General features: G+C 38.3%; 1 protein-coding gene across 2 annotated transcripts in view; it reads right to left on the reverse strand.

Annotated features, from left to right (window-relative positions):
* Positions 1 to 858: 858 nt before the first annotated feature.
* Positions 859 to 15,601, reverse strand: part of LOC117435279 (lethal(3)malignant brain tumor-like protein 3) — a 115,619-nt gene continuing 100,876 nt past the window's right edge. For both annotated transcript variants that reach the window (XM_034058322.3, XM_034058321.3), the window contains 3 exons: positions 14,050 to 14,219; positions 3,245 to 3,307; positions 859 to 2,617 (listed from right to left, as the gene is read on the reverse strand). In XM_034058322.3, coding sequence (XP_033914213.1) covers positions 2,450 to 2,617; positions 3,245 to 3,307; positions 14,050 to 14,219 — 401 coding nt within the window. In that variant the 3' untranslated portion in view covers positions 859 to 2,449. The remainder of the gene's footprint in view (positions 2,618 to 3,244; positions 3,308 to 14,049; positions 14,220 to 15,601) is intronic.

Genomic DNA, 15,601 nt, shown 5'->3' on the forward strand with positions numbered 1-15,601 from the left:
TACATACTGCAAACAGCTCAGAGAAGGCTCCATGAGTTAAGAGCCACTGCTAGAAAAAGTTATTCTTTACAGAGAAGAGGGCTGCTCTAGCATTGTACCTTCAGGGATGTTTGACTCGGGTAAAGACATTTTCTTTCAGCCCCAGCATTAAGATTTTCCTGTGTTACAGGTTACAGGTTACACAACCCTACCTGAGCGTTACACATTACATGCACATTCTACTAGGGTCTCAAAAGCCACGTATCATAAGCATAATTGTTAATATCGGTGGTGTCTCTGTTTCTTTCAGGTGTGAAATGTCTTCAGGGAATGCCAAAGAATTCAGATTATTTTAATGTGTGGTTTGGATAATCAATAGGACATGGCTGTCTGATTTAACATAATTATTATTATTATTATTTATTTCTTAGCAGACACCCTTATCCAGGGCGACTTACAATTGTTACAAGATATCACATTATTGTTACATAATATAGGACATTACCATTACCTATGATGCAAGACTTAAGCCAATTGGAAATATATATATATATATATATATAAATACAAGAATTCTGCATTTAATTAAAGGCACAATAGATGTCAAACCTCAGTAATTAACCCTTTAAAAGCAAACAATGTGAAGAGTAATGTACTTTAAGAATACAGTACAACTAAAATATAAATAGGCATAATTACATAGAGTGTGGCTATCTTTGTGATCACAGGGAATACCTAATAAATAGAATGTCTATGTTGTTTCTTAAATGCACTTGAACAGTAACCCAGGACTGAACACATTGAGACAAGCCCGTTGATAAGCTTTCCTTTTTTTAATACTGTACCCATTTCTTGAATAAGCACAGAAAAACCAACAAGTAATTTGAAGTTTTTTTTATTTTTTTTCCCCACTGATAATACAAAAAATAACAACACTCCTTCATCAATATGTATTTTCATTACTTCATCGTTACAATAAATAAAGACTAAATGATAATCCAACTGTGCCAACTACTGTATGCAAGTTATTTCAAGGGATATTAAAATAAAAGTGTAAACCATCATGTGAATGAACATTAGCTTTCTAAATAAATGTTGTTTTTTTGCTGTTTATTCTGGCTATTCCATACATTAAGTGTAATTAAATGTTAAGTAAAAGGTGCAGTTTACAAATATGTACAATATATTTTATCTACTGAATATGTTTAAAGAAATCTGTTCTAGTTTATAACATGCCCTGTATTGTTAACCTACATTGCACATTATTTAAACTGCATATGATTTAAAATTAAGTATCCTCATATTATTTCTATGTATTACTACATTTACTTGCTTTTAATACGCCCCCATTAAGGAATACAGTAACTCAAAATAACAGGTAGTGTGCTATACAGCTGTTCAAATATATTAAACAAAAGTTACCTTTTAGAATTTTGACAGTATTGTTTTACAGATTTCACCATCTGAGATGTAAACGTATTTGTATTGCAAAGTCTAAGAAATACAGATCTTTATTTGTTTTATCGTGTATAATAAATGCACAGTAATGAACCTTAGCTTAGTAGAAAACCAAAATCACTGTTAATGAAAATTGTATTTCAGCACAAGGAGCAATGATTGACAGTTCTTTCAGCTGCAAGAGATTTTGTAAAGATACTGGCAATTTCCTTTTTTTGTGTAAATTACAGTACTTCGTAATTATGTGTAATGACAATCAGGATTAAACTGAAGTTCATACAAATGCAAACCTTTGAAAAAGCAGGTAAAAAAGTCAATGTCACACCTTGGAACAACTGTAAAATTGTAAAAGTAGAGTGGCACTGGTCTGAACTGCTTTAATGAACTCATAGCAATATAAATGCAATTTCCCAGAGCAAAACTACATTTTGCACCTATTCAAAATAAATACTCTTCTAGCTGCTTGTATGTAATATTAAAGATACTATAAATTGCTTACAATAAATACAACAAATCCTTAACTATACTAAAATCATATGTGTATTTATTTCACAAAATAGCAAAAATGAACCTACAATGGATTTAAATGAACTTTTGAATGATTTTTGTTTAGCTGTTGTTGTTTCTTTATATGGTTAACACCTGTATGGTGCTACAATGCAATGCTTTAGGTTTGTTGATTGTCAGTTCTTGTAACTCTGTAAAAAAAAAAATCATGTAAGCAAATACAATCTATAAATAATGCATGTTCTGTGCAGTTTAGTAAGCCATTACATCCCAGTAGCATTAAAGGCAACCAACAACAGGAGGCTGTGTCCAGTGTCTTTAGTAGTGTGAATTACACTACACAAGAAATATAAATAGTAGAATCCATGATTATCCTTTGCCAATGACAGCTAATCCAGTCATTGCAAAAACATATGTATCCTTGGTCCCTTTAATAGTACTAATACATCAAAGCCGAATGCACAGAATACAGTTTGGCTGCTTGGTAGCTGAGTGATGATTTACTTCATGTATCCAGCTCAGTATTTCCTGATTCTGTGTCTTTGCTCATGTCTTCAGCATTCTTGAACATTAGAATGGAATTGTAGATCTTCAGAGCCGGGCCCAATTTGACGCTCATTATCTTTACGATGTCCACTTGACTGAGCAGTAAGAATGCTTTTCCGTCAATTTGCTGTAAAATAATATGGAAGGTCATTACTATTTTCTGAAGATTCATTTGTACAGCTGCAAAATGCCAGTGAAAAACAATACCAAGCTCAGCAATATTTGATGTTATAACATAATTGCTTTCTCCTTATTACAATACAGTTTGCTAAAGTTATTTTCATTAATCATGATTCAACACATTAACAGAATTGGGATTAAAGTATTTTTTTTTTTAAAAGCTAAAGGTTTCCTGTATTAAGAGGGCACTTTGAGAGTTTTAGCTGCATGTTGAGTTTTTTGACCAGAACTGTATGTTTTTGCAGATTTGCTAATCTACTACAAATATTTTGTACTACAACTCCATGTTCTCTCACTGTGGCTGTGTGCCATACATCAAAAGAAACACAATCTGGAAATCTTCCACAACATATTGACGCTTAATTGGTTTTTAAGCTTTTGTGGAGTGTACCGCATTCCCTAAAGTTGTAGTGTTTGACACTTACAAATTAATTCTCCAGTCTGTACTGAAAGCTATATGGCACCTGTTCCACTAAATTAACTACACATTTATAGAAGGGACATAAAACTCATGACTTCACTTTGTGGACCCTGCAACATTTGGGAGTCTCCTGGCAATGTTTACTCTGCTTACCTCTTCCTTAAATTGCTTAGCTTGCTCCTCACATCCAGGGAGAGAATGCACAAAGCTAGCCACCTAGATAAAATGATAGCATCTCATTATTATTTATATAAAAAGCAACAGTATAATTGTGCACATCCTTTACACTGTGTGGTCTCAATGCAAATATTAAAAAAAATAAAATAAATTAAAATCCACACAGTTACAATGACACACCTCAGGGACATAAAATATGTAAGCAATTAATATGGTAAACTACCGTCTACTATATAATTAACTCAATCAGCAACATTTTGATGCAGTGCTGTATCTGTAGCTAGAGGGGAATGAAAAACAAAAATACCCAATTGGGATACTGTTATACTGTATACGTCAAATATGCTTTACCAAGTGCCATGGTTGGTCTTTCTTTTTGGAAACAGCACCAGAGGACTAAAGAGGGGTTGCTGATCAAGTATGCATTCCCAACTCAAACCAGCAGTGGTGCTACAGAGCTTACCTATGATATTTCAGTGTGGAATGAGAAGTGAAGTGGACCAGCAAAAGAGCTTGCGGGTGTTTGAAAACAAAATAAGTTATTATTGCCAATTTACAAATACAAGTAGCCATGCAGTGAACCACCACTTTTATGATATTTTTATATTAAATGGTAACTGGTCTACTCATGATTAAGACTTTGTCGAAACGCGTTGAAATTTTGTGAGATTTTGTTTGTGCTTTTTTGTTTTCTAAAAATAAAAAATAAGAATAATGGAAATAATTTGTTCAAATAAATTATTTTTGTGAAGAATTGGTTGTTGGCAACCAATACAAGCGGCCTCTATCTTCTCAACTGGTAAATATCAACACTATATTTAAACAAATTGCTTTCTAATAGAAATCTATCAAACCAAACAAAAGCACCCTAATGAATTATACTTGGAATTTCATAAAATGTGCAATGAACTTTTATAGAAGGGACATAAAACTCTTGAAGCAAACAAAATATAATAATACATTTAAGTGCCATTAGTTCAGCAAAACCTTGTCTGTTCCGTGGTAGGAAACACTTTTTGTATTGGCTCAGGTGCCATAGCCAATACAAAAAAAAAGCTACATAAAAGAGTACACTAAGGGCTTCAAACATAAACAGATTGTCAAATAAACAGTTTTATTTATTTATTTTTTTAATAGTTTTTTTAGGCTGCGAAAGGCACCTGTTAGATTAAATTCACGTTACTTATGCAATTTCTGAATGTGCATGTGACAGAAATACAGTGATTCTTGGTGGTAAATCTCCCTCCCGACCTGTGAGGGCGGTAAGTAGTGAGAACAGAGTACCTTGGACAGGTTGGTCCGACTGTTCTTTCCCAGGGTTCAAGGGAAGTTGGCCAGCCAGAAAGGGGGTGGAACTCAGGTGCATTAACTCATCGACCTGGAAAGGAAACGATGTGGCAGTCGCGGATTGGAGGGGTGGCTGCACTCGTTTACCAAGGGGCATGTTTGATGGCATAAAAGGGGACGGAGAAACGCAATCTGTTCCTTCGCTTTGGTTTACAAATAGAACCCGGAAAGACCTGTGAGAGAACCTGCAATAACGTATTGTGAGTGTTTGTTTGTTTTTGTCACTAATTATTATTATTGTTATTAGTAGACGGCTAAACGCGTTCCGGAGCTGTCGCCAAGGGCCAGCACCAAAACCCGGAACAACACTGCACTATTGTCATGAATAAACTTGTATCACCCACCACGAGCACTACTGCACGCACCAGGACTGGTGACCGTGTAAGTACATTGTGGGGACGGATACGCTGTTTATTATTTGAGACTGGAACCCCGTTATTATTTAATCCGTGCACTTCATATTGTTGTGTATTGCCGGGGATTATTATTTGGTCACCAGACCTAGATTATAAAATAAACCATTTCCCAACTGGATTATAAACCTCTCTGTTGATTACGCACTGCATCACTCCTGCACCTGTACACAATAAACCTCTTTTCCCACAGTGCACCACAAACTTTCAAAACTGCAGTGGCTTTCTTACCAGCTTACAAGAAAATGGTGACTTGCAGGAGCTAAAAGCTGAAAGCTAAACCTCTACATCCTTCCCAATTACCCGAAAGGGTTCCCTGCTTTTAACAAGCCTCTTCTATACACCATTTACATGGGCCAGTTTTATGCTAGCTTTGAGATGGCTTAGCTCTAAGGACAGTTTTTTTTTTTTCGTAGCGTAAACCCAGCCATCCTAGTCATCAAAAGTAGTTACAAAAGAACTGTATCAAAGTGAATGACTTGAACATGAAGATATAGTTTTTATATATTACAAATACATGCAAGACAATCCATTTACATAACCGAATAATCGGTGAGGAACTGATGTTGGAAAATAGAGATTCTCCATACAAGTGGATTTTCTTTTAAATGTGTAAATAAAATTAGGAAGAATAAATCATCTAAATTGGTATCTGTGGCAGGCTGGAAGCACGCCATGTAGTGTGTCTGTGTGTGGCATTGTTTCAATATTGAATTTGTTTGGCAGGTATGAGATTAATTCCATCTCTGCCGGAATCCACGTGAGGAATATGACTGGGGAACTGATTGAATAATATGATGACCAATCAAACCCCAGCCATATGCTATATAAAGGGAGCCAAATCCTTTGTTGAGCTGGAGGAGTTTGAGGAGAGTTTAGGAGGTGTGCCCATGATAGCCTGGACAATAAGGATTTGTTTTGTTTAACCATTTTATTTTGGTTCCAATGTTTTTGCTTGTTTTTGTAAAATAAATGTGTGCATTTGTGCTTTAAATGCAGCTCTCCGTCTCCGAGTCTCATTCGTGCCAGTAACAGCTTGGGCCAAACTGCAAAGTGCAGGTCAAATGAACTAGGTAGAAAGCTTTAAGCCCAATGACATTCCAAAGAAACATTGATTGGTAAAATACATCACTGTTTTCTGACAGGTTTATTGACCCGGACAGAACAATTATGTGCACCATTTTCTAAATGTATTCTCTGGTGTGGTTTGCAGAGCACTTATTGTCATTGTACAGTACAATATATTGTGGTTTTGTAATACTCTGGGGCATCTAGTAGTAATTACTTTAGATTCCAAAACATTAAATCTGCTCCTGCAGATGCACAGTAAGCAATTACTTTGTTGGTGAATCTGGTGAGTCCAGACCTGACTTCCCATTTGATGCACTGCTCGATGAAACTGAGATACATAATTGGGCGCAGAGGACCCCGTTAGAAATAAACATTCTACTACCGAGCAATGTGAGGAGAAAAAAACAAGGGACGTTTTTTTTTTTTTTTTAAACATTCACCTTTTATACATATTTACTGATAATGCTGAACAAAAAAGGCGATTTTTTTTTTTTTTTAAACAAAACTGAGTAGAGCCAAGTTTTATATACTGACCCTTTTAAATACATGTCAACACCCACGCTGTTTTAGCCATACAAAGTCAAATGTGGAACACAGCTGTTCTGAAGGGTTCTTGTTTAAGAGTGTTTTGGTATAAGCGTTTACATTGCGCCTGGCTCGATCAGTATTTGGCTCATGGTCTTTCTATTATGTTAACTAGATAATTCTTGGATTGCCAAGGGTGATCTTTTCTGTAAATACATGTTTTATCGATTCCCTCTATACCCGTGTCTCCCTTGAGGTTAGCAACCTCTTTTGAATACTAGATGGTATTTTTCAGCTACAGTACCTGCTATCATTGTCCAACCAGGCAAAATGTATGTACGTTTTCCCTTTTAAAAGGGTATATAATATATCTGAAACCAAAACATATTGGAAATGTGAAAAAATGGCAAGTTAGCAAAAGTGCCCAGCCATTTAAAGTGGAGCTATCAAAAACATAAGCCAAGTTCCAAGAAACCATTGGGGCTTGTGTTTTTGATGCAAGTTCAATCCGCTTTCATTGTGCCTGAAAAAACAAGCCAAGTTAGTAGAAACAATTGGGGCAACCTTGACCCCTACCGCTTTTACAGTTCCTATTTGCTTTGTGCCCCAATGGTATATATTGTGACAAAGTGCATGGCACTGTCATCGAAGGAAGATATATGGGGCCGCGTATAAGACACAGCCTGTATCCTATGTAAAAAAAAATTGTGGAAGGAAAATGTAGTCCTGACGGTCTAAGCTGGCCAGCCGAACTTCGTTTCCCAGAATACCTGGACTAGAATGGGCCAGTCTGCAATTACCCAGGGTTGAGTAATTGGGTGCTACAGAGCCTTGCAGAAGTATTCACCCCCCTTGGACTTTTCCACATTTTGTAGTGTTACAACCTGGAATTAAAATGGATTTAATTAGGATTTTTTGTCACTGATCTACACAAAATAATAATGTCGAAGTGGGGAAAAAAATCTACATAGCCCAGACCTCAATCCGATTGAGTATCTGTGGCAAGACTTGAAAATTGCTGTTCACCAACGGTCCCCATCCAACTTGACAGAGCTTGAGTAATTTTGCCAAGAAGAATGGGCAAAAATTGCAGGATCCAGACGTGCAAATAATTTGTTTTGTTTTTGAAGAAGCCGGTAAGCAGCTTAGCTGCCCGGTTGTTAGATAGTGAACCATCACAGTTTAGTTAGTAACTCCAAGATGGAGCTAGGCTTTTGTTTTGTTTTGTTTGCTGTTTTTTTAAACTTTTTGTGAATAAAGATACATGCACCGACCTGTTTAAACGACTACTACGATTGACATCTTCTTTTACACTAGAGGACCGGGCTAAAAGTCCCGAATAAGACTGACACTATATATATATATATATATATATATATATATATATATAGAGCAGCTTGCTCTTTGAGCTAATTATATACATATATTGCAGTAGTGGCCGGTGAATTTTGGGGCGATAATCTAAAAACTAAAAATATATATTTTGAGAAGGACCGGTTTTGGCAGAGTATGTTTTCAATGTTATGCGCATACAGTGACTACTGACTGAGAAAAAAAAAGTCACGAAAAAAAGTTATCTTTCACACATTAGGTATCACAATTTACAGTACACAATCAGGGGCTTTAATAGAGCACCATTTGTAACTGACTGTATTTCTTAAGTCAAACTGTACTCGCCTACTTAGAGGAACTTTGCTCGGCGATCCTTGAGGGCAGCAAATTTCTCAATGGTTCACTTGTTGAATTCCAGTATCTCCTCGATCAGCAATTTCTCAATCAACAGCATGGACAACGCATTGTCGATCCTGCGACATTGTGTTCCTTAAGAAAGTTTTAATTCTCTTCAGCGGGGAAAAACATCTTTCGGATTCTGCAGTTGTCATTGGTGTTGTAATAAGTATACGCAGCAATGTCAAGTCTCAGAAAATGTGTCCTGTAGGTTGTTTTCAGTAAATAAACTGAAGAGTGCCACAGCCCCACTAGCCAAACAAAATTCTGGTTTCTCATAAATGACATCAAGTTCTGTTTGCAGCTTTCCTCTGTCCAGCATTGTTCTGTTTGCAGCTTTCCTCTGTCCAGCATTGGATATGCCTGTACTGGAGATCACAAGTTCGAATCCAGGCTATGTCACAGCCGACCGTGACCGGGAGTTCCTAGGGGGCGCCGCACAATTGGCTGAGCACTGCCCGGGTAGGGAGGGCTTAGGTCGGCAGGGGAATCCACGGCTCACCGCGCATCAGTGACCCCTGTGGCTGATAGGGCGCCTGTGGTTCTGCAGTGGAGCCGCCAGATCTGTGTTGTCCTCCGGCACTATAGGTCTGGTGGCATCGTTATGGATCTGCAGTGCAAAAAATGACGGCTTGGCAGGAGCACATTTCGGAGGATGCGTGTTCCAGCCTCCGTTTCCCAAGTCGGCGGGGGGGTTGCGAGCGGTGAGCCGAGGATACAGATAATAATAATTGGGCATGCTAAATTGGGGAGAAAAACCGGGGTAAAAAAATTGGCGACGACTAAATTTAAAAAAAAAAAAAAAAAAAAAAAAAAATCAGACTCTTGCATGACTCTTGCACTTTGCCAATGCTGCTGACAAACGTGGTGGTAACTTTTTCAACATACACTGTGTCAATATCTCGCTTCTGGAGCTGGCTGTACAACATGTCAATATGGGTCATGATTTCATGAAAAAGAAAAAGAAAGAAAAGAAACTCCCTGTCTTCCAGCATTCTTGTGAATCCTCAGGCTTTGCGAATAGCAATGGACTCAAAATCCCCAGAAGTCTCGATCGTTTTAAAACACTCAACTAGGTCTTCTCTGTGCTTGTATATTACATTCACAGTGCGAGTGTTAAAATTCCACCGTGTCGGTGCCCCTCTTGGGAGCCTCCTTCCCACTATGGCATCCAGAACTTTAGTACGTTTGGGGGAATGTGAGAAGAAAGCGGGTAAACCAGACAAATCAGAAAAGAAAATCCTCACCCGAAAGATTTGATACAGCTTGCTGCATAATTAGATCGAATTGATGCGCATAGCAGTGGACGTAGTGCGCATTTCTGTATCTGTCCTGCACTTTTCTTCAGACCCCCCCCAGTTTCACCCCGCATTACATTGGCGCCATCGTAGAGTTGAGCTATTACCTTTTCCTTGTCTGACTGTTCCGTTTCCTTGACTGACCATGTCCAGTTGTTCAACCACTGCACTGGCAATTGAGTCTGCACAGGAATCGTGTAGCTGACAAACTATAAAACCTTTCCACGACTTTGCCGCTTCCATCAATATACCGGTACACCAGCACTGACTGGCACTTTGTTGACAGATCAGTGGTATCGTCAGCTTGTATAGCAACAAATTCAGTGCTTCTTAACTGCTGCACAATGAACTCCCTGGTCACGTCAAGCATACAGTCCAACAGCTCGTTTTGCACTGTTTTAGATGTGCCTTTAAACACAGCTGCCATTTTTAAATGCTCCTCCATTGCATTATCTATATTCAACACAAAATCCACCAGACCACGAAACACTCCCGGGTTCAAAGATGATTCGGTTTCATCGTGTCCACGTAATGCCAGTTCAAAAGCACCACAAAACCCCACACAATCAATCAGCTTCGACAGGATGTATCTGTTTTTATCAACTTCTGCATTGTGCTTTTTTATTCCTAAACGGAATTGTCGTGTAACTGTGTAGCTATATTTACACTCCCTAACATGGCAAGTTTAAATCGCACTGTCCAAGTGAGATTTACATGATTCGTGCTTTTTACTTATTAATTATTTATTGACCTTACTTATTAATTATTTTTCACTTTTACTCATTATATACTGTGGGAAGAGGGACAGGATTTTTGTTTCTATCCTAGTATGTGCTGACCGTGATTTACACTTACAGTCGCTTCCAGATATGCTTCAAGTTCTTAGTTATCTGCTTGTGCCGGGTCCGGGGTTTCGTGCCTAGTAATTGTTGGTAGCTGCATGCAGATCTTTGCCTAGCCATGTTATACAAACTTCAATTTTGAACAATACCAGTTTTTTTTTTTTTAATTCAGTAAAAAACGTTTTATGTTGTATGAAGAGATAAGACAGTTAAAATAATAAATGTGAATTTATTGATAAGAAACGTAAAATTACATGTGGGAACCCTAGTTAGACAAGCTGTTAAGAAAGAGGGGATACTATATTATCGCTTATTTAATTTCAAACATCATAAAATACGTTCATTGTTGTTTTGGGGGAAATATCCACACAAATTTAAGCGTAAAGCTCCAGGACCAACAGCACTATGGAATACTTGTTTTCAGTACTATATTCAGTTTATAGTTTTTCCTTTTTTTTAACATTTAAAAAAAAATGTGAAAGCAATGAACTGATATGTATGTGCATACAAATATAAAACAGTGCTTCACTTGTTTGAATCAGTTTTACATTTAATGTACTTGTATATAATGCTTCAGTACCGCTGTCACATGTGCTTTGCAGAGTGACGTTATATACAGTGTAACACTCAGGTATGGGCCTATCAGAAAAATACTCATTTTTAAATAAACCTTTAGAGTGCAATATATGTACGTGTACTGCTGTTTTGTAAACATCTGAATGCTCATTAATACAATGTTCCCCATTGCAATGTTCCTCAGTTGTTCAGATGAACAGGCTTCTACTGTATGTTATTCTTAGTTAATTTTTAACTGTGTTGAAATGATATAGTGCGTTCAACTAGTAAAACAACATCAACTAGTATATCGAAAGGAACCGTGCTTCCTTGCGGCAATAGGGACTTGTGACAGAAATATAATGAGTTTTGGTTGTAAATCTCCCTCCTGACCTGTGAGGGCGCTAAGCAGCGAAAGTGAAAGGCTTTGGATGGGTTGGCCTGACAGTTCTTTCCCTGGTACGGGATGTCGGTCAGCCTGGAAGAAGACGAGACTCCGTTGCAGGAACATTTTGACCCGGAAGGGAAACGAGGTAGCAGCTGCAGACAGTAAAGGCAGCTACAATCGTTTACCAAGGGGTCATGCGGAATGGCATAAAGGGGCCGGAGAATCATAGATCTTTTCCTTCGCTTGGGTCAGAGAAGCACGGACTGGAAGGACCGGGAGAGTTCCCAAAAATAATTTAGAAATATTTTGTGAGTGTTTTGTTTGTTTGTAGCACTGTTAGTAATTGTCTTTTGTTTGTAAATTCACTAGACGGCTAACACATCTCCTGAGCTGTCGCCTTGAGCCAGCACTACCCAGAACAACAACACTGTAACTGTTACTGTGATTTGTTATCACCCACCTTGAGCACTACTGCACGCACCCGGACTGGTGATTCGTGTTAGTAGTATTGTGGGAGCGGATAACGCATTATTTGTTTTGTTTACAAATCATTATTATCGTTTTCCTGCTGAGCTTTACATCAGGGGTGTATTGCCGGAGGATTGTTGTGTTAACAATAAAAATAACATTTCCAAATTGGATTACAGTTTTCACTTGTGATTATTTCTGCACTGCATCACCTCTGCATCTGTTCATCTCAGCATCCACTTTGCCACAGGACCACAGTGTGCGTTACACTGACAGGAAACCAACATTTTTCAGAGATCAAGATCAGATGATGATGAAGATAAAGATGAATGATGACTCGAAAAATCTAATTGTGTAGCACTGACCTATAACACAACACGCTTGCAAACTGAAGGTTATAGTTTCAAATCCCACGCATGCCAGACCTTTTTTTACCTTACTTTGGTGACTTCTTTCTCGTACTGTATGACAGGTTGTGACAGAGACAGAATGATTCTTGGTGATAAATCTCCCTCCTGACCTGTGAGGGCACTGTGTAAAGCGAACAGGAGTGCCCTGGACTGGATGGACAGACAATTGATTCCCAGGGTTAGGCGGAAGTTGGCCATCTGGAAAGGGGGCAGAGCTACAGTACACTAAATCATCAACCCGGAAGGGAAATCACGTGGCAGCCGTGGATTGGAGGAGCGGCTGAAATCGTTAACCAAGGGGTCATGATTGACGGTACAAAAGAGGACGTAGCGAAGTGATCTGTTCCTTTATTATGGTTTGTTTGTTGTTATTAGATGGCTAACACGATCCGGAGCTGTCGCTAAAGGCCAGCACCAAACCCAGACAACATTGCACTTGTGTCACAATTAACTGTATTTGCACCAAGAGCACTATAGCACTCACTGTGGACTTGTGATCATGTTTGTGTTAAGTGTGGGTGTTTAAATTTCGGGACTATTATTTCGGGGCCAACCCGTGGATTACAACAGATCAATACGCTAACCATTGTGTATTGTCTGTTATCATTATTGCTTACTGTTTTGTCATCAGATTTTGGATTATAAAAATAAACCTCCATTTCACCGGTACTTTGTTGTCTGTCATTGTCTTGAGCACTGCATCACCCCTACACCTGCGCACTGCAAACCACTTTGCCACACAGGTATTTAATTATTTTTCTACATTTCACCTAAGAGTGTTGGGAGCTACACATTAAAAGTGAAATGGTGCTTTTGGCTGATTTACTCTTGCTTTGCCAATACCCTGAAACCACGTAAAGTATCCTTGCTGTATAGAGAGTCTGGCAGTTCTCGCGCTTTGCTGATAACTTGGCACGGGGAACTACCGTTCTTCTCAATACAGCTATTCAATTGAACCTTTAGCAGGATTGGTCCATGTAAAAGTATTGTAGAATAAATCAGACAGAAAATAAATAAATAGAGGATACACGATGGTTCTAAGTGGGTAAAGCAACAACAATCAAAGAGTGAATGAAGACATTAGCAGTGAGGGATGTCTTTATCCCAGGAACTGACTGTATTTTCTGTTTAGCAAAGTAATGAACCATTTCTGAAACTGTTGAACCTGGTTGTCGGTATCAAAGAAACATTTAGGAGGTGCACTTGGTCAGTGTTCTGTTTCCTATAACGGGTGAAAGGCAGCTTGGCTGGATAATTATTCTGAAATGCGTTTTCACACACAAGAGCTGGCCATTGAAATATGGCCAATAAACACCCATTTGCTTAAGATAAAAATAAAAATAAACCTTTGTTATTAAAAGTCCTTGGAGGGGTGGAATATAAGAGATTTTGCAGAGATGGTAAAATACCAAGGACAGAGGTGAATGCAGAGACGAGAGCGTGCTCATTGAGTTTAATGACACAGAAAGATGGCTCAGGGGATTATTTCACTAGAACATGAAGCCTTTCACATCACTGATTTGGCTGCAGCCCAGTTCAGAGATTAAATGACTGTTGAGAGTCCTTAGCGAGATGAGATTTTGTCGTTTCTGCTTTTTTCCTAAGGTACAGGTTTCTACATTCTGTATGAAACGGGGACACCCAGTACACAGCTTATATTTTATAAAAAATGTTAACATTTAAAATTATTATTAAGTCTGCCTGTCATACACAACACTGCAATTCAAAAGTCTTACCTCATCGGCAGTCCAGTGTGCAACGCGGCTGGCTTGTACCCCTGCCACTCCAGGCAGCAGTTTGCAGTGCTGCTCCCAGCAAAGCGGAAGGTCACGATTGGGTTGAGCAGACATGGCTGACAGGAAGACAGACTGGTGAAGAGCCTGCTGCATGTTGTCAACACTGTAGTCTGCAAGAGAAAATAATGGCTACTGGTTAACTGAATGAAATGACAACTGGTAATAGTTACCTATAATGTCAAGAGTACAAAAATCAGAAAATGCAGATGCTCCCAAACTCAGCTGCAACATGAATGTAAAAATGGCTGAAATTTAGACCATAAAAGGCAACAGATATATTTGAGGACCCTACAGAGTTACAGTAAAACCAGTATAATCCAGCCCACATACTGGCATTTTGTATAATTCAGCATGATTTTTGGGTCCCGAACAAATCCCTATTGAAATGAATGGTGTAACACCCTATACACAAAACACAAACAAAAGCAAGATGTTGCATGTCACATGTCCCACTGCATCATTCTGAATCGTGCAGTTCTTATCATAAAAACTTTTACCAAAATCAGCATAAAAAGAGCTGTGTGAAAAATTTAAAAGTACACCTACAAGTGTACAAATCTGCGGCCAGGAGTGTGTCATTTAAATAAATAAGTGAGTGACACAGGACTTGAGAGCACCTGACCCAGCCTGGTCCAAGAGGAATTAAAGAGCTTCTCTGAACTCTCAGCAGCACAGCCACCAAGGGAATTCTTTAGACCTTTTTATTGGCTAAATAAAAATGGTAAACCACCTCAATTAAGCAATGCAAATTCAAACATAAGCGAAAAATCATTCAAGGAAACCCTGTTAGCTATATGTGAAATAAAGATCTACTGTAGCTGCAGACAGCATGTTCTAGTATTAATTTCGAAGCAGCTGAAGATTACTGCGCCCCTTATTTTATATAACTGACTTCATTGACAAGCACACTCTTAATAATCAGCAGCACTTACAATCTAAATACGGAAGCTTAATGATCTACCCTCCTTTCAACACCTAATTTAAAATGCCAGAACAGTATACTTCCATGAACTGTACATATGAATGCACGATTGAAAAGAAAATAGTAAGTTACTGTTCAGGTTTATATTTTTCAATTTATTTTTTAACGGTCAACTTACTAGAGAATTGTAATCATATTTGCTTGGGTTGTGGTCTTGAAAAATGCTGCGTCTCTATTTCCCAAAGTGGCCGACATGCCCTCAATCAGGTTTTTATTGCTAAAATTATACAGTGGAACCCTCCTACTAGGGCCACCAGTGTTCACTATTCACTCACTGACCTATGACCCTGAATGACAAGTTAAGGTACAGCCATGTGCGACAGTCATCTTTTGATGGTAATACGCTAGGAATGTCAATGCGTCATTTGCTTAGCAACAGGCTTAATAACCACAAACCTGGTTCTAAACAAACCAGCAACAAGTGGTCGCCAGTTCGTTTTTATGGCTATATGGTTTTATTCAGTGAAGTACCGAAAAAGTCACTATAAATATAAAAATGCTGTGCAGTTA

Source organism: Acipenser ruthenus, chromosome 3 (assembly GCF_902713425.1).
Source record: "Acipenser ruthenus chromosome 3, fAciRut3.2 maternal haplotype, whole genome shotgun sequence".
Taxonomy (NCBI): Eukaryota; Metazoa; Chordata; class Actinopteri; order Acipenseriformes; family Acipenseridae; genus Acipenser; species Acipenser ruthenus.